The sequence below is a fragment of the Puma concolor genome, chromosome A2, assembly GCF_028749965.1.
Source record: "Puma concolor isolate L17-30 chromosome A2, mPumCon1.1.hap2, whole genome shotgun sequence".
Lineage (NCBI taxonomy): Eukaryota > Metazoa > Chordata > Mammalia > Carnivora > Felidae > Puma > Puma concolor.
Genome location: NC_141668.1, coordinates 7,372,018 through 7,397,567, shown reverse-complemented (window position 1 = coordinate 7,397,567; position 25,550 = coordinate 7,372,018). Strand labels below are relative to the sequence as shown.

At 58.4% G+C, this 25,550-nt stretch overlaps 1 protein-coding gene and 1 long non-coding RNA gene across 9 annotated transcripts in view; one reads left to right on the top strand and one right to left on the bottom strand.

Annotated features, from left to right (window-relative positions):
* The window catches only part of LOC147582974 (uncharacterized), a 29,557-nt gene extending 27,786 nt beyond the window's left edge, over window positions 1-1,771 (bottom strand). Inside the window, exon 1 of one of the 2 annotated variants that reach the window (XR_015244171.1) lies at window positions 1,514-1,771. This is a non-coding gene — a long non-coding RNA (uncharacterized LOC147582974). The remainder of the gene's footprint in view (window positions 1-1,513) is intronic. The other variant, XR_015244169.1, reaches the window with a different exon arrangement.
* On the top strand, window positions 1,520-25,266 carry KRABD3 (KRAB domain containing 3). 7 transcript variants are annotated; one of them, XM_086687304.1, is made up of 18 exons: window positions 1,522-2,024; window positions 8,513-8,639; window positions 8,976-9,095; window positions 9,790-9,930; window positions 10,556-10,735; window positions 11,597-11,728; window positions 11,935-12,117; window positions 13,245-13,385; window positions 14,096-14,272; window positions 14,810-14,989; window positions 15,394-15,567; window positions 17,712-17,864; window positions 18,393-18,575; window positions 19,366-19,596; window positions 19,694-19,825; window positions 20,871-20,978; window positions 21,529-21,690; window positions 23,421-25,266. In XM_086687304.1, exons 1-18 carry the CDS (start codon window positions 2,013-2,015, stop codon window positions 24,344-24,346), a joined length of 3,462 nt encoding a protein of 1,153 aa, XP_086543430.1. In that variant the 5' UTR covers window positions 1,522-2,012; the 3' UTR covers window positions 24,347-25,266. The 7 variants fall into 7 exon arrangements, with proteins under 7 accessions (XP_086543433.1, XP_086543430.1, XP_086543413.1 ...); XM_086687287.1 differs by having other exon boundaries at window positions 14,054-14,272; window positions 20,874-20,978; XM_086687284.1 differs by having other exon boundaries at window positions 14,054-14,272.
* The last annotated feature ends 284 nt before the right edge of the window (window positions 25,267-25,550 follow it).

The window sequence follows — 25,550 nt, the reverse complement described above, 5'->3', positions numbered from 1 at the left end:
TTTGCTGAAAACCAAACTGAATGATTGAGAATCTTTAAAAAATGTGTTCCAGCTACACTCCTGCCTCTGTCTCTGTGCCGAACTGCCAACACACACTTCCAATGGAATTCAGGAGAGTTCTCCACAATCACTTTGCAATGCAGATACAGAGGCAGGGCTGGATGTAGGAACAAGGTCAGAGGTACAACTAAAAGAGATAGGAAGGAGGTTCCTCAAGCACTGGGAGAGCTGGCCACTCAGCAGATTGAGCTTCGGCAAACTGGTCACTGAGCAGACTGGAGGCTGGCAAATCTTAGCGACTGCTGACCCAGAGTCTACAAAGGGGGTCTCAGCCTGGTCGGGTAGGGGGCGGTTGAGTCAAAGAGATGCCAAGACTCTGTACATGCTATAATAAAGGTGTGTCTTGGGTGGAGAAATTACTTTTTTCTAAGTTGAGGGATTTTAGAGACTGAGGGTGGGGCGAGGGGAGGCACTGGGAGAAGGGACACCTGGCTGCTGGGAGGAAACCTACCTCAGCACGAATACCGGGCACACAGCACAGGCAAGGGGCTTACCACAAGGGGCTACGACCTTTAGGGATCCCGAGATCAGATGCTGAACTTGAAGCTTTCCTTTTCCATGCGGTGAAACCGTTGTGATATCTTCAAATACTCCCACAGCGGATTACACACTCACACACTCACCGGTCTGTGTTGCCAATTCTTTAGGCACGAAGGCCGGGCTTGGCCCTGGGTATGAAGCTGGGCAGTGTCTGAGAGTGGTCTCCCCTGGAGGCCTTTCCTTGAGAGGCCAGGCCAAGGATGTCAACACTGTACCCCAGAGTACCTGGAGGTGACCAGCAGCAAGGTCAGCGGAGACCTATGGCAGGCCAGAGCTGCTTCAGGGACCAGCACTGGGACTGCTGGGCCAGAAATTCTCTTTTCCCAAATATTGCAGAGGAAGAGCCTGTGGGGGATGGGAGCGGGGGAAGCCGGTTCCCCGGGGCTGTGGGCCTCTCCGCTTGGCTGGACCCCTGCCTCTGTCTCCCAGAGCCGGTTTAGTTCCACATGCCCACCTTCTCTGAGCTGTTTTAACAGGGGGTGGTCCCCCAGGGCCGGAATGAGGCTCCTTGTGCTCAGCAGGGATCCTCCCCCTGCCCCCGGCCCACCATGTCCTGACCAGAATGGTGGGGCCCATGCTTCATTCACTCATCACACATTTATTTGAGGACCTCCTACGTTCCAGAAACTTCTGGGGTCACCTAAGTCAACCAAATAGGCCAGCAATTGGTCACACTGGCCCGGCTCAATGCTACCGCGAGCGAGGGAGCGGGGTGGCAGATCTGAGGATGCGCGGGGGTCCGGCTGCCTCTCCGACTCATCCCCGACCGCGCGGCCCGCGCCGTCCGGCCTGCAGCCCCCTCTTCACCCCTGCGTCCGCTTCCCCACCCCCCTCCCCGTGGCCTCGGAAACGGTCGGTTTACGGGATGTGACCTCTGGGAGAGGCGGGTCCCTTTTCAACAGAGCATCCCCACCTGGCACGGAAGATGCGCTCAGTAAATGTTGGATGCAAGAGTGGATGACGGATGGATGATGGATGAATGCGTTCCCGCGTGCGGACACACCCGGAGGCTGGCCACCAGGCGGATCCCGGCGCGGAGTCCCTCCCTGCAGCCTCCCGGGGTAGTAAGCCGAGCAGGTGGGGAGGGGACTTCAAGGAGGCCGCCCCCGACTCTGTTGCGCTGCGGGTGCCGCGGCGCCCTCTGGGAAGGGTAGTTCGCGCCTGCGCCCAGCGGGCCGCAGAAGCCGGGGGTCTCCGGGCGGAAGTGGGACCACGTCTCTGGGAGTGGGGGGCGTCGGGCGGCCGGGGCGTCCCCAGCGTCGCCTCTCGCCCACTGCCCGAGACCCCCAGCCCCGCCTCCATCCGCGTTGACCTCGGTCGCCGCTGTCGCCGAGGGTGGCGGCACGGTCGGCGGGCGGGGAGCGGGCGCCGCGGGCCGCGCCGGAAGCTGAGAGCGGAGGTCGAGTCCCGGAATGGCGCGCCAGGTAGGGCGAACCCAGGAGGACAGAAGGACCGACGGACAACTCGGCCAGTCAGCTCCGCGCGGCGTGGTGCGGTCCGGTGGTAGGGCGGGGCGAAGACCCCGGGACCCGCCAACTTTGGGGTCTGGCTGTGTTCGGCCAGGCGGGCCTGCGGGGCAGGATTGCCTGGCGAGAAGTCTAGCCCCTCGGACGACCCCAACCCCTCCCCAGTCCTCGGCCCCCAGTACCCTGTACGTGGAGCCTGTCTCCACCTTTGGAAACTCGTTCCTTTGGGTTACGCATCGCCCTCCCTCGGCGTGGCCTCTTTTGATTGCTAGTTATCCTGGCAGCTGTGGGCACGAAGGCCTCGGGAATGAGTAAATCTGATGCGTTTAGTCTTGGTAGGATCCTGGACCCTTGGGGGAGGGGGCGTGAAACAAGGCCCCAGGTTTTATCCACCAGCTAAGGTGTGTAGATTCGAGAGCTGGAGGAAGAGCCCCATCTGTCACAGCCTGGGCAGTTGGGGCGAGTTGCGTGCGGGGCTGGGAAGGTGCCGGGAATACGTGATGATACCTAATGGGGAATTGTCACACGTTCCCCTGGGTGAGCGACCGGAGCCAGTTCTGTAATTCTGGTGGCCCGTGAGGTTGGTCCAACGTCAACCAATTGTAGACTCCATGGTTTGGAGGTGGGTGGGGATTGAGATGGTGGCTGGGGCCATCTGTGGCCAGGCATAGCCCACACTGTACCAGAACCTCCAGTCATTAATGGCCTACAAGCTCCTGGGAGAAGGCAGGAAAAGTGGAAGTTGCGGGAGCAGAGGCAGCCTTGCCTGAAGCTCTGGCTGTGCAGTTAAGCAGCCCAAGGGCACCCTTGCTCAGATTATGTCCCCTGGGCCTGCGCTAGGCCCTCCTCATGCTGCAGTTTCCTTTTCTACAAAATGAGAGGTTTAGACCACCAGTTTTTCAGATCTGATGTTCCAGGAAGGATGTGTCCTCACACCCTGTAGCTTCATAGAGGAGGTGGCTAGAGTGGCTTTGGGGAGCAGGAGATTACCGTCAGATGGATAGTTATGGGAAAGGCCTCCTGTCTTCCTGTCCAGTGTGTCTCCCAAATACCTAGGGATGTGTGAGCACAGCCCATAAATGGGGAGCAGCAGGGTGCAGAGTCCGATCTGGGAACCCAAGCCTGAGGCACTCTGGGAGAAGGGGTCTAGGCCAGGAAGGACTGTGGAAAGGTGGACTGGCCCTATGGGCACAGAAGCTGTGGTTTTCATGCTGGGCTAGTGGCAGGGCAGAAGGAATGTTTTAGGAGGCCCAGCATGGCGGCAGTGAGCCAGGAGACCGCACAGTTACAACAATCCTGGGTCAATCCAGAAAGCTTTTCTCCTGTCGGCTGAGGGAGGGAGGCCTGAGCGTCACAGAGGAGGTGAGGTAGGGCTCGCAGGGGACAGCGGGTCCAGACTGCAAGCCAACAGTGTGTTTCCGTCTCCTGAGGCAAGCATTTGTGCCTTACGTGTTTGCATCCCTTACACACACGCTCCTCACTGTGCCTCCGCTTTTTCTGGGCAGAGGGAGGCCATTGATTGAACCACCTACTCTGGCCACAGTCAGTTCCCATTTCCATTTTATAAGAACTTTGTCCTGAAGAATTTGTCTTGAGGCTGAGATGATAAAAGACCTGGAAACCATCCCTTCCAGATGTCTAAAAGAGCTGGGTGTATTTAGCCAGGAGATAAAGAGGCACTCGAGGTCAGGAGTAGTGTGTGTGTGGACGAGTTCATTCTGTGTAACTGGACGTCAGGCCGACAGATTTGGCTGCTGCAGTACCAATCATAACACTTAACTGTGTCCCAGCATTTGGTCCAGGCACTGCCTGTATTAATTCATTTAGTCTTCACAACATCCCTAGGCTGTAGGCCGATTTTATAAATGAGTTCACCGAGGCCCAAGTGGGTTAAGTAGCTTGGCAAGATGCCATAGCTAATATGAAGCAAAGCAGGGAGTGGAATTCTGGCAGCCTGGCTCCTGGGGTCCAGCCCCAACTCCTGTGCTGTACCTCGTCTGTGCGTCCAGAACTTCCAAACTGCCCGATTGGGCCAGCGATAGGACCAGCTGCTGGAAATGTGGTGAGCCACCCATTACTGAAGGCATTCAAGTGGAAATTGAAGAGCCATCCTGTTTGGGGTGGAAATCGGCATTTCATGATCCCTGCTCCTAAAAGGTCTACAGCAGTTACCTGTGATTTTTAGCTCACAAATGCACTCCACTTGAGAGCTGGCTCCTAGGAAGAAGGGGGGCCGAGCCTGTTTGCAGAGGTCTGTTCTCCCGTATACTTTTCATCTCCAGCGAGGCTGGGCAGGACTCCAGCCTGTGACTGGACTGTAGTGCTCCCCTGCCCTCTGATTCTAAGCTGAGAATGTGTCAGGATAACGGAATGTGTGAAAATGTAGATTTCTGGGCTGACTCCTGATTCAGTAAATCAAGAATGAGGCAGGGAAATCAGCCCTAATTATAAGCAAACTGAAGTAAATTATTTGAACCCAAAAGCCCTTTTGTTTTTTCAGTCATCATGTTATAAAAAGCTTCTGATGGGAGAAGTTGAGGATACAGAGTCTTTTTCACTCAGTTAGTTAAACAGAGAACTTGTCTGCCTACCTCTTGGGATAAACTAACTCCCCAGAGAACTGTCCTTCGGCTGTCCTGAGTCCTTACTCCCACATTCCCCGCTCCAGTCAGAGCAATGCCATTTGGACTCTTCTGCCATTTAGCAGTGGCCACAGGAGCCTTTATTTGTACTGAGGATCCGTCACAGCAAACTTTATTGGGTAATAATAACTTTTTAAAAATTAGAGCCATTTGATGCTTGTTTTCTTAAGGTTTACTAATATTATTGGTTATAGTGACAACTAAGCCCAGCAGAAAGGGTACCCGAGTGTCAGCTCAGAGGTCCCAGTCCTACAGTTGGGCATGAAAGCCTGCAGGCGTGAAGCCTGATGGTGTTCAGCGCACCCAAACTACTCACGTCTGCCCCGTGGCTCGGCCGCCTCCTCCAGGTGGCTTATCTCTCCCATCGGGCTTGGTTTGACCAGCTTCCAAGTTCTGGGGATGTCTTATTTTGCTCTAGTATATTGGCCAGAGTGAGAGTTTAATAAAAATTTGTATGGCTAGCATAAAAGCAAAATAACTGTGACCTGATGGCCCTTCCCTGCCCCCTCCCCATCTTTCCTCAGCTGTAGCAGTGAGCGAATGGGGCAATTAACAGGGGGTTCTGACCTTGTTGGGTCTGGAATCCTCTTTTTTAATGTTGGAAACTCCCCTGAACCCTACGTAGTTGTATCCTTAGCATATTAGATGGTAGTCTTTGCAAGTATTTTAAAAGAAGTTTTTTCAGTGTTACTTTTAAATTTTTAAAAATGTTTTTATTGTTTATTTATTTTGAGAGAGAGAGAGAGAGCATGAGCAGGGGAGGGGCGGAGAGAGAGAATCCCAAGCAGGCTCCACGCTGTCAGTGCAGAGCCTGATGTGGGGCTTGATCTCACGAACCGTAAGATCACGACCTGAGCCAAAATCAGGAGTCGGACATGCAACCAACTGAGCCATCCAGGCGCCCCTTTTCAGTATTACTTTTAAAGGACACACGTCCCCTTTTCAGTGTTACTTTTAAAGGACACGCACATAATCACAACAGAATCTGTATACGTTTAAACGTAGTCATCAAAGTGTGTAAGCAAAAACGTGTGTTCAGTCAATAAGACCGTGTTTGTGACCATTCTGACACCAGGCGTGTTAGGGCAAGTCTGAGGCTCTGGGTCTACTCTGTGTCTACTGTGCAGATGAGAACTTTCTGACCGAGGTGTCTCCCTGCGCCGTCAGCCCTGGGGTTCCCCTTGCCTAGGGGGGAGAGAAGGAAGAGGATGTAGCCGGGAGGAGCAGAGGGACGAGAGAGTGTAGCAAGGCAGTGGGCTGTGGGCTCTGGGAAGGAAGGGAGCGGCCTGAGCTCCCTGGCTGGGGACTCAGTGGGTAGAGCATGCAACTTTTAATCTCAGAGCCGTGAGTTCAAGCCCCATGTTGGGCATGGAGCCTACTTTAAAAAAAAAAAAAGAAGAAGAAGAAGAAAAGAAAAGAAATATTGTCTACCAGGAAGGCGCACTAGAGACTCCGTGCCCAGGGTTTTCACTGGGGGCTGGTCACATAGTCACTTCCACCTGACATGGACCAAAATCCCAGAGTTCTGGAATGAAAGTAAACGATCAGCATGAACCACACTGTGCAAACAGTCTGGGCCCAGTGAACCACCCTCCTGAAATCCAAGTTCCCTAATACTGGCCAGGCCCAGCCTGTAAGCAGGGTGGCCTCAGGCCTGCTCTGCTAGTTGTTATGCACAGACCCTACCATTGACTACATTGTATATGTCCAAAAGCCAGGAAGAAATGGGGGTGGCTCTCTGAAAGATGTTTTTGAGGATGTCTGAGCGTGTTCCTGGAAGGGAGTGAGCATACGTGGGCCGGAGAGGTGGAGATTAGTTCCAGAGAGACTCCTGGCTGGCCTAGTGGGCTGTAGAGGGAGGATGGGAACCTCTGGGACCAAAGACAGGTAGGTGGTCAGTGGGGAGGCTGCCTCAAGCCTCGTGTGTGTGTGGATGGGGTCCCGACCACTTCAGCAGAGGAGCGGAGGGCAGTGGTTGTGACCATGTGGTGCCCACTGTCAAAGGGTGACGGGTAGAGTGGGAAGCAGATGCCATGGGTGACAATGCTGAGAGTTGGTAGCAGTGATGGTTTTAAAGTCGCTGACTTGAGACGATGAAACAAGGCAGTAGATTATTTGCTTGATTAGGAAGTGTTTTCATTTTATTCACTAATTTTTTTCTTACAAATAGTTGAGCATCTAGCTCTACACCAGAAGGACCCTTCCCACAATTTACGTTCTGTTTGCTTAATTTGCACAAAGTGAATTTTTGCTGTAATTTAAAATTCATACCTATCAGATGCTGGTCATCTGGGGTCTCACAGCCATCTTAAGGCCCACTTAATGATTATTTTTAAAGAAGTCAGGACAAAATGTTTCTTTTATCTTACAAAGCAGGGGATGCTCTCCAAGGGTGGTCCCAGGTTTCTTCGGAGCCCTTCTCTGCACAACGGATAACGGTGTACCAGGCTCCAAGCCTAGAGGGCCAAAGAGTGAAAGGTCAGGGAGGGGGACAGAGTGGGGGAGTGTGGAGGTGGGAGCAGGGAGCCCTGGACGGGGGCCGGGAAGGGCTTGGGTGGCATCATCTCCTGCTAGAGTGTAGTGCCCACGAGCTGCATGGGCTTGGTGGTGAATGCTATGGGTCATGGCCATGGCAATCACCGTGGCTGGCTGGGCCCTGAAGGTCAGGTGAGACCAGGAAAGTGAGGGCAGGCTCAGCCCAGCACAGGCCTGGATTCTGGCAAAACAGCTGGAAACCAGAGTTCTACCTGGCCGGGCCAGAGGATCTGCAGAAGAACTGTGGCCGTAAGATTTGGGGTCTGAAGTTCAGGGGCTACGAATACAGCACAGGTGCGTCGGCCGCTGGTTTTCTTCATTCACAGGCACCCAGCCATCTCTCTGTGGGAGGGTCTGCCTCCTCTAGACTTGCGAGCTGTTTGAGGTTTTCTCTTTCCCCCTCTTCCTTGGGGTGGGACAGGGAGGAGCAATGTAAACATTTTGCTTGCTTGATTCTTGACTTTTGGATCCTCCCCACTAAAAAGCGTGGAGTGTCTCGTTCGTTGTCGTCCTTACTATCTGTTTTATGTGTCAACTTTTTTATATGCCGTAGCGATAGGATCCCAGGTCCTTGCACACTCAAGGTGAAGCTTGCTTATTGCCTCCGGGGGTTCTCTAACATGGTGAATTCAGGGCTGGCTGGACTTCCCAGCCTGGAGTTGACCTTTTCTGAGGCCCAGGCTGAGGGCCACGGATTGTACCAGCTCCCCTGGGAACCTGTAACAAAGGATTACAAACCAGCTTACCCAGCAAGTGAATTCTCTCACTGTGCTGGAGGCGACGGGACTCAAACCAGGGTGTGGGCAAGGCTGTGCCCCCCTCTGAAGGGTCTAGGGGAGGATCCGCCTCCTCTCTCCTGGCTTCCGGTGGTTCCAGGCCTTCCTTGGCTTGGGGCTGCGTCACTTCAGTCTCTGCCTCCATTGTCACCTGGCCTTCTCTCTGTGTGACCGTGTCTCCTTTTTATGAGGACGTCGGTCATACTGGGTTAAGGGCCCACCCTACCTTAGTATGACCTCACCTTAGCCACATCGGCAGGGACCCTGTTTCCAAATAGGGCCGCATTCACAGGGGCCCGGGGTCAGGGCTGCAGCCCCCCTCTTTGTGCACACAGTCCAAACCCCATCACTGTCTCTTGAGCAGATTCCCGTCACCCCTTCACCTGCCCCCACGTGCCAGCCCCCCGCCACACCCTTCTTGCTCCCCACTTCCTGGTGTACCCCTGGTGTCGCCAGGCGGGAACCACCAGCTCCCCTGAGGTTGTGCCCACAGGTGTCCGTGGCCTTCCAGGACCTGGCGGTGCGCTTCTCAGAGGACGAGTGGCAGCTGCTGGGGGAGGGGCAGAGGGCGCTGTACCAGGACGTGATGCGGGAGAACTACGAGACGCTGCTATCCCTGGGTAAGGAGCCCACTTGCCCAGCGGGCCAGCACCATGTCCTGAGTCGCCCTGGGCCCGGTGGGCCTTAGTCTTACCTACTAAATGGACACAGTTGGAAGTGGTGTTCCGGGAGCCTCGGGCCTCGCTGGGGGCCTCGCTGATCTTCTTTGCCATTGTTTCTGGGTGAGATTTGGCGGGTGCTCCGGAGCGGAGCAGGCTGGAACCCGACGGCCCTGCGGTTCTTGGGGTTGGGTGGTCACACCGAACACTCACATAAGCAGCTGTGTGATTGCGTGTAGTTGGGTGGAGGCCAGCTTCCATTCCCAGGGGGCTGTCCCTCCCTCTTTTCTTTCCCAGGGACAGCTGAGCTGCTCCCCCTCTCTGCCTTCCTGTCTCCTACGGAGCCTGCTGGAACCATGGAAGGCAGGAGCTACGCTGGTGAGGGGCAGGAGCCTCCCCAGGGAGGAGGCCCCCTGGGTGAGTAATCCTGGCAGATGAGGGTCAGGCCTCGTTGGGTGTTCTGGCCCCCTGGGCCCAGGGGGACTCACTCTTGTCCCTTCCACTGGGTGGTCCTCAGCCCCTGGCTCTACTCCTCAGGGACCACTATGACCTCAGCCCTTGCCACACTCTACGCCCAAAGCCCTCTGCGACTTTTTACCCTTTGCCCCCCTGGGCTGGGAACCTGGCACACAGTTGCCCGTTGTACGCAGGGCTAGGAAGAAACCTAGGGTCACCCTCGGAGACCTACTCAAGCCCCCTTCCCACCACCAACCACGCAGAGCCAGCCTGCAGCTCCCGAGGGTGCTGCCACAGGGCTGACATCTGCAGACCTCACATGGTTGACACGGCCCACGGGCCCAGCCTGGGTGAGGCTGGGAGGTTACAGGTGCCAGGAAGGGCAGAGGGCCTGGCTGCCGGGAGGGGCGGGGGAGGCAGCCCTCCTTGGCGCTCCCCTCCGAGAAGTACCAGGTGCTGAGCGACGGTACCTCGAGTCCCCGGCCCCGAGTCCTGGCTGTGCCCGGGCAGATCCTTTTACTTCTGGGACAGAAGTCACTCCACGTGCTACTCACGTGGTAGGAGGGTGACGTGAGACGTGGTTTGATGTCGTGCACAGAAGCGTGAGTGCGGAGCTGACAGAGGGCGTGGGGGTTCACTGCGGCCTTTCTGGCAGGAGGAGCGCCCCCGCACAGCCTGCACCTCACGGCCCTGGTGCAGCTGGTGAAGGAGATTCCAGAGTTCCTGTTTGGGGAGGTCAACCCCGAGAGCGAGAGCGGGGGAGCCGGCCTGGACGGGGAGCGGGCCAGCCCCGAGGGTAAGTCGGACAGCGGCCACTGCATTCCACAAGATGAAGTTCAGGCTGCAAGCTGTGTGCCTGCCCAGTTCCTGCCAGACCCCAGGCGGAGTCCCCGGCTCACGAGCCCCGGGAGCACGTCCGCCCCCTGGAAGGCATGGGTGGTTGGTGAGACGGTGGCTCCCGACTCTTCTCACGGTGGTTTCTACGTGGCTTCAGCCACACCTCATGGCCCTGTCGCGTCGTGCCCTGTGTGGCAGCTGAGGCCAGTCCCTGTTCTGTAGATGAGGAAGAGGAAGCCACGCAGACTGGGCTCGGTACCGCCAGCCCGTGCTCTTCCCACCTCCCCAGACTCTTGCTCCCTCCCCCTGCTCAGCGGTGCTGTCCGCTCAGACTGCACCTTTTCTCGAAGTCTGTTCCCACCAGTCCTGGCCTTTGCGCCTGCTCAGTGGATGGTAAATGAAACGGAAAATGGGGCGGGAGGATCTTATGGGAACAAGACCGTGGCTGGGAATCTGTATTTCAGAGCCCAGGAATGACAGTGCAGAGGATACTGCCTTGGTACTGGAACATGGCAAGGAAGGGCCCGGATGGGACAGTGTCAGGGGCTTTTTACCCATTGCTGGGCTTAAATTCTGGCTTCCAGCGTCCTGTCCTTCCTCCCCAATAGCAGCTGTGACCGTGCAGACATGCCCTCTCCGAGGCCTGCCCAGCTGCCTTCCAGACGCGTCTACTGGCTGGCCCAGCCTGGCCACCACGTCTAGTAGCAGCTCATCGTCCAGAGGCCTTCCTGGAGCCGGGGGACAGGGCAGTCCCCTCCCCATCAGTGAGTGTGACCCAGCAGGGGCAGGGCTCTGACCCTGGAGTCAGGGAGACTGGACTCTGTGCCCTCTGTTACCTCTAGGACTCAATTTCCCTTGTTGTTAAAGGGGGCAGGCTCCCCAGAGAACGGGACAAGGTTCCCTATCTGTAGACCAAAGAGCAGGTGTGATGCTCGGTCCCTGAGCAGCCTCTGTCCCAGCCCCGCCTGTGCTCTGTGTGCTCATGCGCAGTCAGCTGAGGGCAGTTTCTAACATGCAGGCCCATCGGCAAGGGGACACCTGTGCGCCCCTGATCGGAGTCTCAGACCTTCCCCCCGCTGAGAGCAGAGGAGGGTGAGGGTAGCCACTAGAATTCCTCTGGAGTCTCATTGTATTTTCAAAAATTCTTGCCAATTTTGCATTTGTCAGAATAGCTGGTTTTTAAAGTATTTTAAATGAAGAGGGACTAAAATTGACACCCTTGAAAAACAGACCCCATTTAGCCTGTGACTTTAGGTGTCATCTGGCAGATTCGCTCTGGGGGTCCATGTGCTCAGACTTGAGAAGCAGGAGGGCAAGATTGGGTCCTGCGTGTCAAGGCTGCCGGAGCGACTTACTGAGCCAAAGTCAGAGGCTGGAATTGGGGGGTTCCCGGTTATTCAGGGAAAGCCGTGTTCGTGCTTACAATGACACCAGAAGGAAAGAGAAACAGACTCCTAGGACAAGCACGCAGGAGCTGGCCCTGCCGCAAATCCAAGTTTCTAGTACTTGGCTGCCCCCCAGGGATTTGAGGTGCTGAGAGGTCTGTTCTGTGGGGACCAATCTGGGTCGGTTCCTCAGGACCAGGAGCCAGGGCTAGAAAGACCTTTCTGTCTCTCCTGTTACAGACACTACTGACAAACCAAGATCTACAGAGAAGGAAGGCCCCGAAGCCCCAGGTCGGGAGCCCAGCCCTCCCACCTGTAGCCCCAGCAGGAAGAAGGGTCACCGGAAACAGGAGAGAGGGCCCATGGGGACAGGTGAGAGGCTGGCTTTGCGGAGAGTGGGGTCTGCCCCGGAGCTGAGCGGGGAAGGGCAATGGAGGCACGTTTGGCTCACACATGCGTGTCAGGCGGCTTTCTCATCTCAGCCCCCTGACCACCCTACACAGCAGGTGTTGTCCCTGCTCACACAGACCTTCTGAAGGCCACCATCAGGGCTGCACTGACCTTGGCCGGTCTTGTAGGTGCCGTGGGAATCTCTCCTGGGAGCAGCCCCTTGCAAGGCCTTATCAACTGCCTGAAGGAGATCCTTGTGCCTGGGCCCCAGCACCCTGAGGTGTCCCCACGCTCACTGCCTCCTGTCCCCGGCCGGGACACCTCTCAGCTAACCAGAGCAGAGCTGGGGCCTGGGAGCCCGCCCTGGGGAGGTGAGTCCCCCGGGGACCTGTCTCCTCAGGTCAAGGTTTCTGAAGCCCCCGAATTGCCTTTCGGTAGCTCTTTCTGTGAATAGCAATGTCTTCCCAAAGGATCGTTCCCAGCGTGGCTGCTCCAGTATCCTCAGTGTCCTCATTCTGGAGCCAGGCGGCTTTCTTGGGAGAACGGCACTTGGTCAGCTCGTAGGCGGAAACTCAAAAACAGACTCGGCCCTAGATCCGTGTGTGTTTTTTCACCCGTCTTAATACGGGACCCCTGAGGAGGAGCTGTGGCTGTCACTTCACGTTGACACTAAGTGTGTGTTTGGAGGGGCTTAGGGGATCAGGCGGCGTGGTGGGGGCGGGAGCGCCGGCCCGGCGTCTGACGCCTGGTGGCTGTGAAGACTGTGCCCGGCCCCTGAATCCCTTGAACCTCGGCTTCCCCATCTGTAAAAGGGGATGACCGTCCCCCCCTTCGTGGGCTCTTGTGAGGCCCCGGTACGGTGATGGACTGGTGTTTGCTTGTGAGAAGCTCGGTCCGGAGATGCCAGCTCGGCTCGGGGCCCAGGGAGCCACGTGCAGGTCGCAGCCTGTCAGCTCGCTTCCTGCCGCTGCTACCTGTGGTGACACCGCGTGCCCTGCCTCCGTGCTGCGCCCGTGCGTCTTCCCTCCCTCCAGCCGGCCGGTTCAGGGAGGCGTGAAGGCAGGCGTTTTTATTTTTTTTATTTTTTTTTTTTTTATTTTTTTTTTTCAACGTTTATTTATTTGTGGGACAGAGAGAGACAGAGCATGAACGGGGGAGGGGCAGAGAGAGAGGGAGACACAGAATCGGAAACAGGCTCCAGGCTCCGAGCCATCAGCCCAGAGAGCCCGACGCGGGGCTCGAACTCACGGACCGCGAGATCGTGACCTGGCTGAAGTCGGACGCTTAACCGACTGCGCCACCCAGGCGCCCCAAGGCAGGCGTTTTTAAACCAAGCACCGAGCTGACGGCGGCCTGTGCAAATCTGAATGAGCCGCGAGAACACCCACATCTCTAGATTCCTGGCCCTGAACCCTCTTAACGGCTTACCTGGATCGGCTGCTTTTGGCTGCGCATCGTGACCGGGCCCAGGGTGAAAGTATGTTCCTTTTTCCTGTAGTGAAGTCAGAGGCAGCTTCCGGGGACTGTCCCCTCCAGGGTCTGCTGAACTGTCTGAAGGAGATCCCCGAGACCCCGCACGGGCGTCCCAGCCCCTCAGGCGTGCAGGAGGATCCAGGGGCCTACAGGAGGAATTCTGGAGGTAAAGGCCACTGGCCAGGCAGGGAGGGCCCCAGGACGCCGTCCATTTCCTTTCCCCACTCCGAGCAGGGTTCCACAGCCAGGCCCTCAGGCCCTGGCCTCTGCATGTAGGTGGGGGTCACCGCATGTTGGGGGCGATCCCTGTCATGTCGGCTCGGCACGTCAGAGGCACTTCATCGGTCCGTGATCACCATCCAGCGTGGCTGTGAGAGTAGGGCTGAAAGCTCCAGAAGGGAGGAAGGGGGCAGGGGGAGGGGTAGGAGGCTGAGAACAGAAGACACAGCTCTGGCTCCCCGTAGACACTTGGGGCATAGTTTCGAATTGGGCGTTGTCCTCGTGTTCGCGTGGGCTGGGGTAGCATTTCCACTCGCTGTAGATCACTGGTACTCAGTAGCTTCTCAGACTATTGGGAAAGTCGAATTGAGACGGGCTTGCTGGCCTCGGAGTAAAGACCTGATTTGGTGCCGCCGGAGGAGGCTGATGTGGCTTTCCTCAGTAGAACCCCCTGGAGGCGGCGCCCCAGAGGGGCCAGGGGCAGGATGGGAGCGCGAGTCAGCGCATGTCAGTCTGTGAACAGTGACCGCTTTGGAGCCAGAGACTGCTGTAGAGGCCAGGGGCCTTGGGAGCCCCGTCCCACCCCTACAGGGGCCTCGTGCGGGCTTCCCACAGGGCCCAGGCCCCCCCAGACCCCTCCTCCCGGCCCTGGTCCAGGAGCTGACGGCGTGCCCCCTGTGGTGAAGACAGAGGACAGCCGGGCCCAGAGCCCCCCAGTGCCTGCGTCCTGTCAGCCCAGCAAGTGGACCCACAGCCCCTCTGCCACCAGCAGCCAGGGGAGCAGTAGAGACACCAGAGGGGTCCAGGTGCCCAGCTGGGGCCCCGTAGCTCAAGGTGAGGCCTGGGGGCATCTGCTCGAGTCCTCCCCAGTGGGATTCTCAGCCCCACCAACAAGGTTCTGCCCACCCACAGAAGAGGGAGTAGGTCCAGGCCACGGGGGAGGAGGGAGGGACCACGCCGTCCTTGTCTGGCAGTGACTCCCCTCTCTTAACCCACATCCTTCTCAATCCGGGCACCCACCCCGGAGCCTTCCGTTGTAAGGAGCCTTCCGTTGTAAGGAGCCTTCCGTTGTAAGGAGCCTTCCGTTGTAAGGACTTTCGTTTTGCAGAGGTTCCCTGCCTGCCAGGAAGCTGGCCCCTGTGTACTAGCGGGTCTCTCCACCCCACCCCTGGGCCTGGGGTACAGATTGTGTCCTTCCCGTGTAGGAACAGAGAACAAATCAAAGTCCCCCTGAGGGTGTCCTGCCTGGCAGGCCCCCATGCCTGGTGCGGGACTTGTCACCCCTGCAGCAGGCAGGTTGGGGCAGCCAGCCTGGGGCCGGGCCAGGGGAATGTGCCCGAGATGGTGATAGGGCCGTCTCCCCTGTCCCAGCCGGCAGTGCCTCGAGCTCGCCCCTGGAAGCCCTGGAGGCCTGTCTGAAGGGCATTCCCCTGAGTGGGTCGTTACCTCCCCAGCCGCCGGCCACCGCCACCTCTGGGTTCCGGAGCCCTCAGCTGGGAGATCCCGGGTCTCAGAGGCCCGAGCTGCAGCCCCGAAGATCACACAGTGAAGGTAGATGGGGCCCTGGGCACAGGGTGGCATTTGTCCCTGCGCATGGCATAGGAAGACACTGAGGACGTCGTTAGGTCCCCCACTCCTCATCCTGGGCCATGAGGTGCATGCCCTTCTCTAGCTCCCTTACTGATGCCTGCCCCCAAGCACTTCCTGAATGTGGGGGAAACCAGTTCAACTCTTCCTGCACACTGCCTCCTCTGAGAGCTCTGGCTTACCTTCTAGTCCCAGGAGACCAACAGTTGGGTTCCCACGGGTTTTTTAACCAGAACCGTGAGCCCCCAGCCTACGGGGAAACCCCTGTGGGAGATCCTGTGGGGTAGGTCTCCTGGTGCCCACCCAGGGCCCCGGGGACCTCATGCCCAGTGGCTTTCTCATGATGTCAGCTGTGCTGTTTCCTGCAGAGGTGGCTATGGGGCCTCTTCTGGCTCTGAGTCTGCAGGGCTATGTGAGAGGCAGCCCTGCCCTCCCCTCAGGTCCCCACAGCACCCCTACCAGCTTCTCCTCATCCAGCAGCACCGATGGGGACCTGGATTTCCAGAGCCCAGGGGGCAGCCAGGGGCGTCAGCCTGGAAAAGGTGAGCTGCCGGGCCTGCGGCCGTCAGTCCTGGGAAAGGGTGGGCTCTTCCCCTGCCCACATCGTCTGACCCGACCAAGTCCGACCGCCCTACCCAGTGTCTGGAGCAGAGCTGGGGATGTTGAGGCAGGAGCAAACCCAGGACTTATTACAGGGTGGGAGGGGGAGAATGGGGGATGGGGGGTTGAGGGGTGGGGAGAGGAGTATCCATTTTAACAACTAGGCTCAGAAGGGGCAGGACAATATCTAAGGTCTCTTAAAAAATAGAAAAGGGTCTCCTTTAGTGTCAAATTCTCCCTTGTCCCAGCCACAAAGAAATGCCTATGATATCATACTGACCTCTGACTTAGGAAAAAAAGTTCAGAGGTTCAGGTTCATGTAAAACCACCTTAAGGAGTGTCTGTGGTGACCTGTGTCTCTCCTAGGTGCCCCCACGGGGAGGCATCCACGGTGAGCTGTCACACCTCTTTGGAACCTTGCAGGACTCTGTGGGGTCCCCTCTTGGCCTTTTTACCCACTTGAATAGTCCAAGCACTGCCCTGTCCGCACTCGGTCCCCCTTTGCTCACCTCATGTGTTGTCTGTGGAAAGCCTAGGGCTGCCCCAGGACTCTGGGCCAGGCTAGCTGAGGCCCGCAGGTCACCACTGGGGGCTCCAGTGTCCACGGCAGCCCGGATTCCTGCATCCTGCCACGGTCAGCTGCTGGTGTGGGGGCTTTTTCCTCCCCAAATGCAGCCAACTTCTTTTTTTAACGTTTAGTTTTTATTTTTTATTGATTTTATTTTATATTTATTTATTTATTTTTATTTTTTAAATGTTTAGTTAGTTTTGAGAGAGAGAGACAGTGTGAGTAGAGGAGGGGCAGAGAGAGAGAGAGAGGGAGACACAGAATCCAAAGCAGGCTCCAGGCTCCGAGCTGTCAGCACAGAGCCCGATGTGCGGCTCGAACTCACAAACTGTGAGATCGTGACCTGAGCCGAAGCCGGACGCTTAACTGACTGAGCCACCCAGGCGCCCCAACTTTTAGTTTTTAATAGGTAATCACAGGGTTTTCGTTCAAAAGCTAAAACAGGTTGTGTAGGAGAGATGATGCCTCCCCGCCCCCCACCCTCCCGGGCCACCACTGCTGTGAGTTCTCCCCTTCCGGGGCATCCCGTGCATGGCCAAGCTGCTTGTTCCCTCACACAGGTGGTAGCCCGCTCTACACAGCTCCCCCGCCTCATTTTTTGTTTTAGCGTTTGCCTTTGGCACCTTCCTGAACTTTCTCTGCATGTTTTTTGGACACTAGCCGCACCCCGTTCCTCTGAACCACTGGACAGTGTCGGTCACAGGGCTTGGTGCGTTGCTTGTTTGGGCAGCCTCTCTCGGGGCACCTTGTTTTCTAAGAAACCCAAACTGCAGGAGAGGCCGTGCTGCCTTTTGGAAGCTCCCAGCCCAGCTCTGCAGCTCCCTCTGTGGCTCTGGAACTCAGGAGAACCGCATTCGGGGCTGCTGTTGTTGAACTTTGCTGTTCCAGCAACACACGGCGGCCCAGAGCTCTGGTACCCTCTCTTTCTTTGTGCCTGGCCTGGCCCAGTGTCTGCAGACGCCTTCAGGAAAGAGCGTGGCCATGGCGGCAGCTCCCGTAGATAAGGGCCTTTCCTTTTCTGGACTTTTGGCCCATCCACTTCCTTCCAACGCAAATGCGTTACTTGCGATGTATTTGGGTTTTTTCCCAAGTTGTGACTGCGCTGGTGTTGGTCTTCTCAACCTGCTGCGTCATGTCCGGAGGCGAGGGCACGCGTTTTCCTCTGCGTAGTGGAGGGGGCCTCATGGCATTCGGTCCTCACGGCTGTCTGTGGGCGAAGCAGCATGGTGGCCTCCCTTGCCAGGGTGGAGCAGGGTGTTGTGAGGGAGCCTGGCCTGTGCCTGTGGCTCATCTTCCGGCTCAGACAGCTTGGCCTCTTCCAGGGCCAGCCCAAGCAGGCCGGCCCAGAGCTGGGACTGACACATGTTTGGGACCAGGTGCCTGGCATGACTGGTCCAGCGCTCCGTGCCGCCTCCCCGGGGCCCCAGCTGCCCCGCACACAAGGGCATAGCCAGGCTCCCGGGGTTCACAGAGACTAAGCTCTGACCATCCAGGATTGCAAATGTTGGGTTTTCGCAGGAAGCCCAGTGGGAAGCTCCCCGCTCCAGGGCCTGGAGAACTGTCTCAGAGAGATACCTGTGCCCAGGCCACAGTCAGCCTCGTCCTGGTCCTCAGTGGGGGACAGGGGGCCACAGAGAGCGGAGCCCAAGAACTGGACGGCAGACAAGGAAGGTAAAGCATGGCCACCCCGGTGTCTGAGAGCAGGGCAAGGCGACTCACACACTGCCAACCCCCGCCCTGCGTCCCTGCGCGGCCGGCAGGCCCACTTCCAGCCCCGAGACAAGATGCTCTGGGGATGGCTCTGACAGGGGCTTCTGTGAGGCCAGAAAGCCAAATAGCGCTGCCAGGATCTGAGTGTGGGCGCAGTGAGGGCGGGATGCCCAGCCCCACCACGTGCTACTCTGGGTCCAGGCCTGCTCTTTCCATCCTGGCTGTGCCGGCCCTGCCCACCTTCAGCTCTCCAGAACACTCGCTGAGCTGTGGGGCCCTCAGGAGTCCAGGTGGCTGGGTCTGGGAATAAAAAAGGTCCTGGAAGGTTTGGGCGGCTCCTGGGAGCATCTGGAGGCCTGGTGTGTGTCCCACACCTGGAGCTCGTGTGCCCGAGAAGCCAACAGCGGCAGAAACTATTCTCTGTCCAGTAACTTCTTTGTCTCAACGCCCCATGGGGCTGACAGGCCCTTTGGCTTCTCATTGAAACAGGACTGAGGGGTGAGGCCTGTGAGCCAGCCCATCTGGGACAGAGTCAGGGGGAAACACCCACCAGGAGCTTCCGGCTGGCCAGCCCACAGGCGCTGACCTCTAGCAGTGTCCCCATCTGTTACCAGCGAGGACTCAAAGACCATGGGGCCACCAGGCCGGGACCGTGGCGGTGGCTCCAAGATGGTGAGCTGACATCTCCCTCTGTGTTTAGTGGCAGCCCTTCCCTCCAGATAAAATCCTCCATGAGGGACTAGATTTCCCCTTCCCTCTCCTCTGTTCTTCCATCTCCCGCCATTGCCCCGGCCGCATGCTCCACACCTCAAGCTGCATGCTAGAGCAGGTGGGCCTTCCCCAACCTCCCGCCAGCTGTTGGCTGGAGCATCCGAGGTGTGCTGAAAGAAGACTGTGACCTGGGTCGCTGAAAGGAAGGCGGGAGAATGGTTTTTATGCAGCCATTGGGTTTCTCTGGGAGAGGACTGGTCATTTCCTTTATTGCAGAGATTGCCTGGGGCCAAGGGGGGCGGGTCTCCCTCCTCTGGTGCCGCTGCTCCTTTGCACTTAACAGCAGTGTTCCCTCCGAGCCCAGCCATAGTGGGCAGGCAGGGTCTGACTTGTTTGGCTCAGTGTGGTATTTCTAAATATTCCCAGCAGAAAAGAACTGGCTTGGGGTGGGGGGTGAGGTTCCTGGGGACATAACTGAGTCTCTGCTGTGGACCGCTGGTCCTGAGTGGGGTGCAGGTAGGTGCAGGCCTGGCTGGAAGCAGGGACGTGAGACTCCGGGAAGGTCCCCCGCTGGCTTTCTGGGGCAGCCCAGCCAGGCTCGGCCTCGCTTCTGTCCGCCTGCCAGCAGGAGTGGGAGCTGTTCAGCGTCTACCCGCGCTCGTGTGGGGCCGTCAGCTGAGCTGGAGGGGGACTTAGCCTGTTCGCTAAGGTAGAGGGTCCTCCTGAGTGTTCTTTTGTTGTCATGGCCCAGGGGCAGCCACGAAGCCCTCCCCACTCCATTGCCTGGAGAACTCCCTGAAGGGGATCTTGCCTGGGAGGCCCTTGCACTTTGCCTGCTTGGCAGGCGCAGGCTCCGGCTCCGGCTCCGGCTCCGGCTCCGGCTCCGGCTCCAGCCCGGGCCTCAGCCCCAGCCCTGGCTCCGGCTCCAGCTCCAGCCTCAGCAGCTCGGAGGGAGAAGAGCTGTGGCAGCTGCTTCCACAGGGTGAGCTTGCGGGGGTGAGGGGGACAAGGAGAGGCCAGGGAGCCAGGCCCAGCGGGCACAGCCACCGCCCTGACCCCTGCTTTGGTTGTGTTGCCAGAGAGGGACCGCCTTCCGAGCTGCAGGGGTCCTGGCCCCCTGTCCCCACGCCCCGGCGGCGCCCCTACAGGCGGCAGCCTGGGTGAAGGCCCACGGAGAGCAGAGCCCGGGGCCCCCTACGGCCTCCATGCAGGTGAGCCTGGGGTCTCCTGAGAGGGGCCTGGATCCCCATATTGCCTGACTCTTACCAGGAAGTTCTCTACTTTTGTCATGCTTGAGTTCCCCGTCAGCTGAGCTGCGTCTGAGAGAGGAGGGAGGGCCCAGGGCCCAGGATTGTTAAACGAGTGTGTTTAATTAGGAAGCCTGGCAATGAACTTGGTCCGTATACATTCCATACGTGTAATACATACACAGTATACGCACTGATAACGTCTGTATGTACACACACTGTTGGGTTGGTCCGAGCCTACCCGCGGTGCCGCTCTCAGCAAGGAAGCCTGAGGTGCCCACCCAGCCCCGACTCATAGGCAGCCAGCCCCACGGATGTTTACCCAACGGGCCTGTCCCCTGTGGTTCTTCTGTCATAGGATGCATGTCAGCAAAAACCATCAGGGAACTTGGAGGGACGGGATCTATTACTCACGGGCCCTGCAGGATGCACAGTAGGCCTGAGGGCCGCACAGTGTGGCCGCAGGTAGAGAGGGAAAGGAGAACAGTGTGCCGACCTGGGGTTCTGCCTTTATTCGGCTCAAGGGCGGGGCGTCAGGCTTTGTCCGGTTCACTCTTCACTGGGGAATTTAAAGCATCAGAGCGGGAATTAGGGCACAGGAGGGGAGAAGCAGGGACACTCAAGGGGCCAGTTACCTAAACTTAAGTCACCCTGGGCCCTCTGAAAGACGGGCATTCGTGGGTCGGGCGGGATTGCCAGTTGCCGTGTCGTGCAGAGGGCAGTGTGTTTCTCTGAGATGGATGTTTTCTGAATGGACGGCTCGGCGATTGGACGCTTAAGGTCAGGGGTCAGGCACTTGGGCTGCATGTCCGTATATGTGTGTGCACATATGATGATGATCGTCATGTACACTGGGAAATTTGATAATAAACAAAAACAGTGTCAACAGTCAGACTCTTCCCCCCTGGGAGGACTTTGAGGTTGTGCCGTCAAGAAGGCTGGAAAAGCTGCGTGCCATTGCGGGCGGCCTCGCCTCTCTGTCCAAGCCCGACCCGGTGTTTGCCCCCAGCAGGCAAAGCCGAAGAGAAGACGGGAGGCAGGTGCCAGTTGACCTGGAGAGAAGTGTACTCGGAAATCCCGGGCCGGCCTGGCCCCCTGGGCAGCAGCGGCGGAGGAGGTAGGGGTGGGGTGAGCAGTCAGGGAAGGGAGCTCTACTCCCCCCCACCCTCCAACTCGGGCCAGAGTTTCTACACGGTCCTTGGCTCCCGGCCAGGCTGTACCCGCGTTCCCCACTGCTCAGTGGGCCTAGTGGGGAACAGCAGTGTGGGCCTGGGCACAGGCTGGCTTCCTGTGGCCCACAAGGTGTCCCCAGCGTGTTCCTGGAGGGGGCGGGAAGGGGGAAGGGGGCTTGCCAGTCACCGCCCTCTCCATCTGCCCTCTCCGGCCTCCCCCTCGTGGTAGAGCCGGAGGCGCCAGGTCCTGGCTGCAGAAGACTCCAGACCTGATCCAGTCTGCCCTCATCACACGTGCCCCAGCGGGCCATTCAGCAGAGCCGGACTCCCTGACAGGCCTTGTGTGTCCATCTTGCATCTCATTTAACATTGTTTGAAAGTTGCAAGCTCAGTGGCTTGTAGGCTTTTGGGCCAGGGCCAAATATCCGCGTGCCAGAATGGCTCCTGCAAAATGATATATGTCCACACCCCAGGTGCTCTGTGCTCTCTCTACAGGGGCCGCTGTGAACCCCTGCCCTGCCCCTCAGCTGGAGAAAAGGCCCGGGCCGGGGCCCTGCCAGCCCCTTGGATCGGCCCATGGGCCCCTGTCTTGGAAGCCCAGGGTCAGTGAAGAATCCAGGGGCCTGGGGCCTGCAAATGGAAGACCAAGTGTTGCAGGTGAACCGGTGGCTTCCCCGTCCCCTCAAGGCATCAGGAGTCCTGCAGGCAGGGGTGGGCAGAGGGTCCGCATCTGCAGTGGCCACCCGCCTTCCCTGCCGCTCAGCTCCTTCCCGCGGGGCGGGCCGGCCAGGAGCTTGGGAAACGCTCTCTCGCAGTGCCCTTCCAAGCTCTTTGGGTCATAGGCAGGAAGAGTCTCACCTTGATCTCCAAGGTGCTTATTTCACTTCAGTGTTCTCTAACAGAAATAGCTGGCTCTTTCATAAAAGCACTCAGATACTTTTTAGAGGCAAGGAGACCAGAGTAAATAATGCCGAGAGTCAAAGCTTGGAGTTCGAAGAGACTTTACAGAGAGACGTGGAAACTGAGGCCCAGTAATGCAGAGTGATCTGGCCAAGGGCATCCCAAGAGATGTGGTTCTGCATCACACCTGACCTTGGGGAAGCTCCTCCCTGTACGTGTTAGAGGCACGTGAGGGAGGGCCTGGCGCGCGTCCTCACTGCAGGGTATGCGCCGAGACTCTCACACCAGCAACTCGATTGGGGCTCCATTGCTGGCTCGTGGGCTCTGCCCCTCTGGAGGCACAGCGGTTTTGTTTTGTTTTTTAAATGTTTATTTATTTTTGAGAGAGAGACAGAGTGTGAGCAGGGGAGGAGCAGAGAGAGAGGGAGACACAGAATCTGAAGCAGGCTCTGGGTTCTGAGCTGTCGGCACAGAGCCCGACGCGGGGCTTGAACCCACGAACCGGGAGATCATGACCTGAGCCGAAGTCGGACGCTTAACCTTAATCAACTGAGCCACCCAGGCGCCCCTGGAGGTGCAGCTGTTTTAAGAGCACCGAGCTGGCCTAAGGTTGCCAGGCCCGTGGCCTCTCTCTCGGACAGAAGTTAGAAGTCTGCCTGTGCATTGGCAGCCTTCAGCTTAAATCCTTCCGGAAGAACCTGACCGGGCAGCCCACAAGTCACTTCCGCCTCTGTTTGGAGCCGGGAGTTGCTAACGAGGGGGCAGAGCTGGGCTGGGATGCAGATAAGTGGAGGAAAGCAGGTCTGCCCCACCAGTCTGGGGTGGTAACGGGGTTTTCTTAGGTTTGCCTGGGGTGGAGACCAGTTCCAAGGGGACTTCGGGTGAAGGATTAGCTGATTTTTTTTTTTTTTTTTTTTAAGTAATTTGAGATTTCAAGTCCTACGACTCTGACTTCTGAATGGGGATGGTGAAGGCCAGGGTGCATGTGCTGAGACCGACAGCACCGGGTACTGCCGAGGTCCCCTGGCCACGCCCCTAGAGGCGTCCACGCCCCAGGCTGGTCTGGTCCTTCTGGGCCCCTCTCCCAGCTGCCGTCCATGGCCTTGGCCTCATGCTGTCTGCTGAGGTTTCTTTTGGCCCTGCCCACTGATGTGCTAGGGCAGGTTTAGGTGGTCTGGGGTGCCATTTGCTCTCAAATGGGGCACAAAGAACCTTTTCCTAGAAGGTGGGAAGGCCGCTGTCCTAAGAAAGCTGGAGACCCAGTCTGTAGTTTGTCCGGTACGTGAATTCGGGGAGCGGCCAGGAGATGTGCTACCTTTGATGTCATGAGCACTGGCATTGATATTCTCAAGCCTGAGTCACTTCTGTCCCATCTAAAGCCAGGCCTTAGCGGATGGGGAGGATGCCAGATAGGGCAGCTGATGGGGCCCCCTGGGGGAGAGAAAGGTTCTGACAGCCTGAGAACTCTGTCCCTGCTCTGGTTTTAGCCAGGACCCAGGGCAAGCCACTTCCCAGAGGCCTGCCTGAGCCACCCCCTGTGGCCGCCATCCCTCCGGCTTTGCCGCAGACGCCCCCACAGCCGTGCCCCTGCGGAAGTCCTCTGCAGCAGGAACTCCGTGGCCTCGGTGCCGCCCTCTCGGAGAAGCTGGATCGGCTGGCCACCGCCCTGGCGGGCCTGTCTCAGGAAGTAGCCACTATGAGGACGCAGGTGGATCGGCTAGGGAGGCGCCCTCGGGGCCCTGGGCCAAAGTGCCAGGCTTCCTGGCCATGGGCCCTCTCCCGGGGACCTCGCTGGGCCAGTGGCCCTGCTCACAGACACCTGCCCTACGGGAGACAGAAGGGCCCCGCCAGGCCGAAACCAAAGATCCTGCGTGGCCAGGTGGAAGGCTGCAGGGCTGGTGACACCTCAGGCCTCTCCTGCAGAAGATTCCGCCCGGTTCCTCAGCTGCCTCCAGACGCCCCCACAGCAGAACCTTCTGGCCCCGACTGCAGCCCTTCCCAGCAGCCCCTGTCCTCAGCATGCAGCTGCCACACTGTGGTGACCGCGCATGCCCCCCTCGGACACGCCGGGGGTCCGCAGAGTGCCCCCAGCTCCTCAGTGCCTACCGCCGGACCCCCGCAGGTGGCTTGTCCTACCGCCAGTGTGGACGCCGAGCCGCCGTGTGCGGCAGCCCTGCCTCCTGGGACCCGGGGCCGGCCCAAGGACCCCAGCAGCCTGATGGTGGGGGTCCAGAGGGCCCTCGGGGAGGAACTGTGGGGTGGGGGGTGTAGGGCCCTGAGGTGGGGGGCCCCTAGCCACCTTCTTCACCAGCTCAGCCCTGCCGAAGGCAGCTTGACCCTGGCCACTTCCCCCAGGTGCCGTCCCGCCCCCTCATCCTGCCCCAGCCCAGCCTTCCCTGCCTCTGGGCCATGAAGGGGCTGGGAGCTCAGCCCTTGACCCCACCGGCCTCCGACTCCGGGATGCTGCTTGCTCAGGGAGGCCGCTGTCTGGGGTGCATTTCTCAGCCATGCCCCTGGCCTCCTTGGCTCAGGTTCATTCAGATGTTGCCTCCCCGTCTTGTCCTTCACGCTGGATCTGTCCTGGCACGCAGGTGGGAGGCGCGCCTGCCCGGGGCGGCTGAGCAGCTGCAGCGGGACCACGAGAGCCCCTCTTCCTGGCACCTGCCCTTCCTGATCTCGGCACGAAGCAGGGCTTGGCTCTCGCTTTCCTGGTAAATAGTGGCATCGGCTTCCTTTGGAGAGAAGCCCCAGTTTCAGCTGGATTTGCCCGTGTGGAGTCTGACGTTAGAGAAGTGGGGTGCTGAGGGAAAGGCCCTGGGCTCCTGCCATCGGTTACGGTACCAGCACGAGTACCCAGTCGGCTCAGCTCCTGCCTCCACGCTTCCAGAGAAGTCGGCAATCTCCCAGAAGGCTGGGAAAGTCAGCTGCAGGATGGAATTAGCACACGACTCCTTTGAAGAGCGGCTCCTGTTCACCACGCAGCTCAAACAGCAGACGTTTACCCTTGAGAGCGTGGAGGCCAGAGTCCAAGGTCGGGGTGTGGCCAAGGCGCCGAGGCAGCAAGGAGGGTCGGTCTCGGGGCTCTCTCCTGGCCTGTCCGTGGTCATCTTCACGTTCACGTGGCTTTCTCCCTGGGCACAGATCTCCAGATTTCCCCTTCGTGTGAGGGGGCAGCTGCGCAGGACCAGGCCAGCCGAGTGCCCTCACTGTGGCTTGATCACCTCTTTAAAACCCCATCTCCAAATAAGGTCACGTTCTTAGGTATTGGGAGTTAAGACATCAACACCAATTTGGGGGGCACAGTTCAAACCATAACACGTATGATGGACTGAGTTAGTGTTCTCGAATTTGTGTTGGGAGAAGAGAGCTCCTGCTCTGGGCCCCCCTCCTCAGGTGGCACTCGGTTATATACTGGGAGGCTTGCCTGTCACCTGCCTCCTGTCCTTCCCCAGGGTCAGGTCAGATCTTTTGTCCTAGCCTTATGTTCCCACTTTAGTCCTTACTAGATGTGAAGAGTTTTCGGGAACTGTGTGTGTATACTTGATGCCCAGGAAGGGCCGCCAAGCGTGGCCTGGCATGGTTTGCTCTGCTGCCAGGACCAAGGCGCTCGATGGTGG

What these genes read in the sequence shown, in the direction of transcription:
- KRABD3 (XM_086687284.1), top strand. An exon ending in GGAGCGGGCCAGCCCCGAGG is followed by an intron (nt 9,931 to 10,555) that starts GTAAGTCGGACA and finishes TCTGGCTTCCAG; the next exon opens with CGTCCTGTCCTTCCTCCCCA. An exon ending in CCCCTACGGCCTCCATGCAG is followed by an intron (nt 19,826 to 20,870) that starts GTGAGCCTGGGG and finishes GTTTGCCCCCAG; the next exon opens with CAGGCAAAGCCGAAGAGAAG.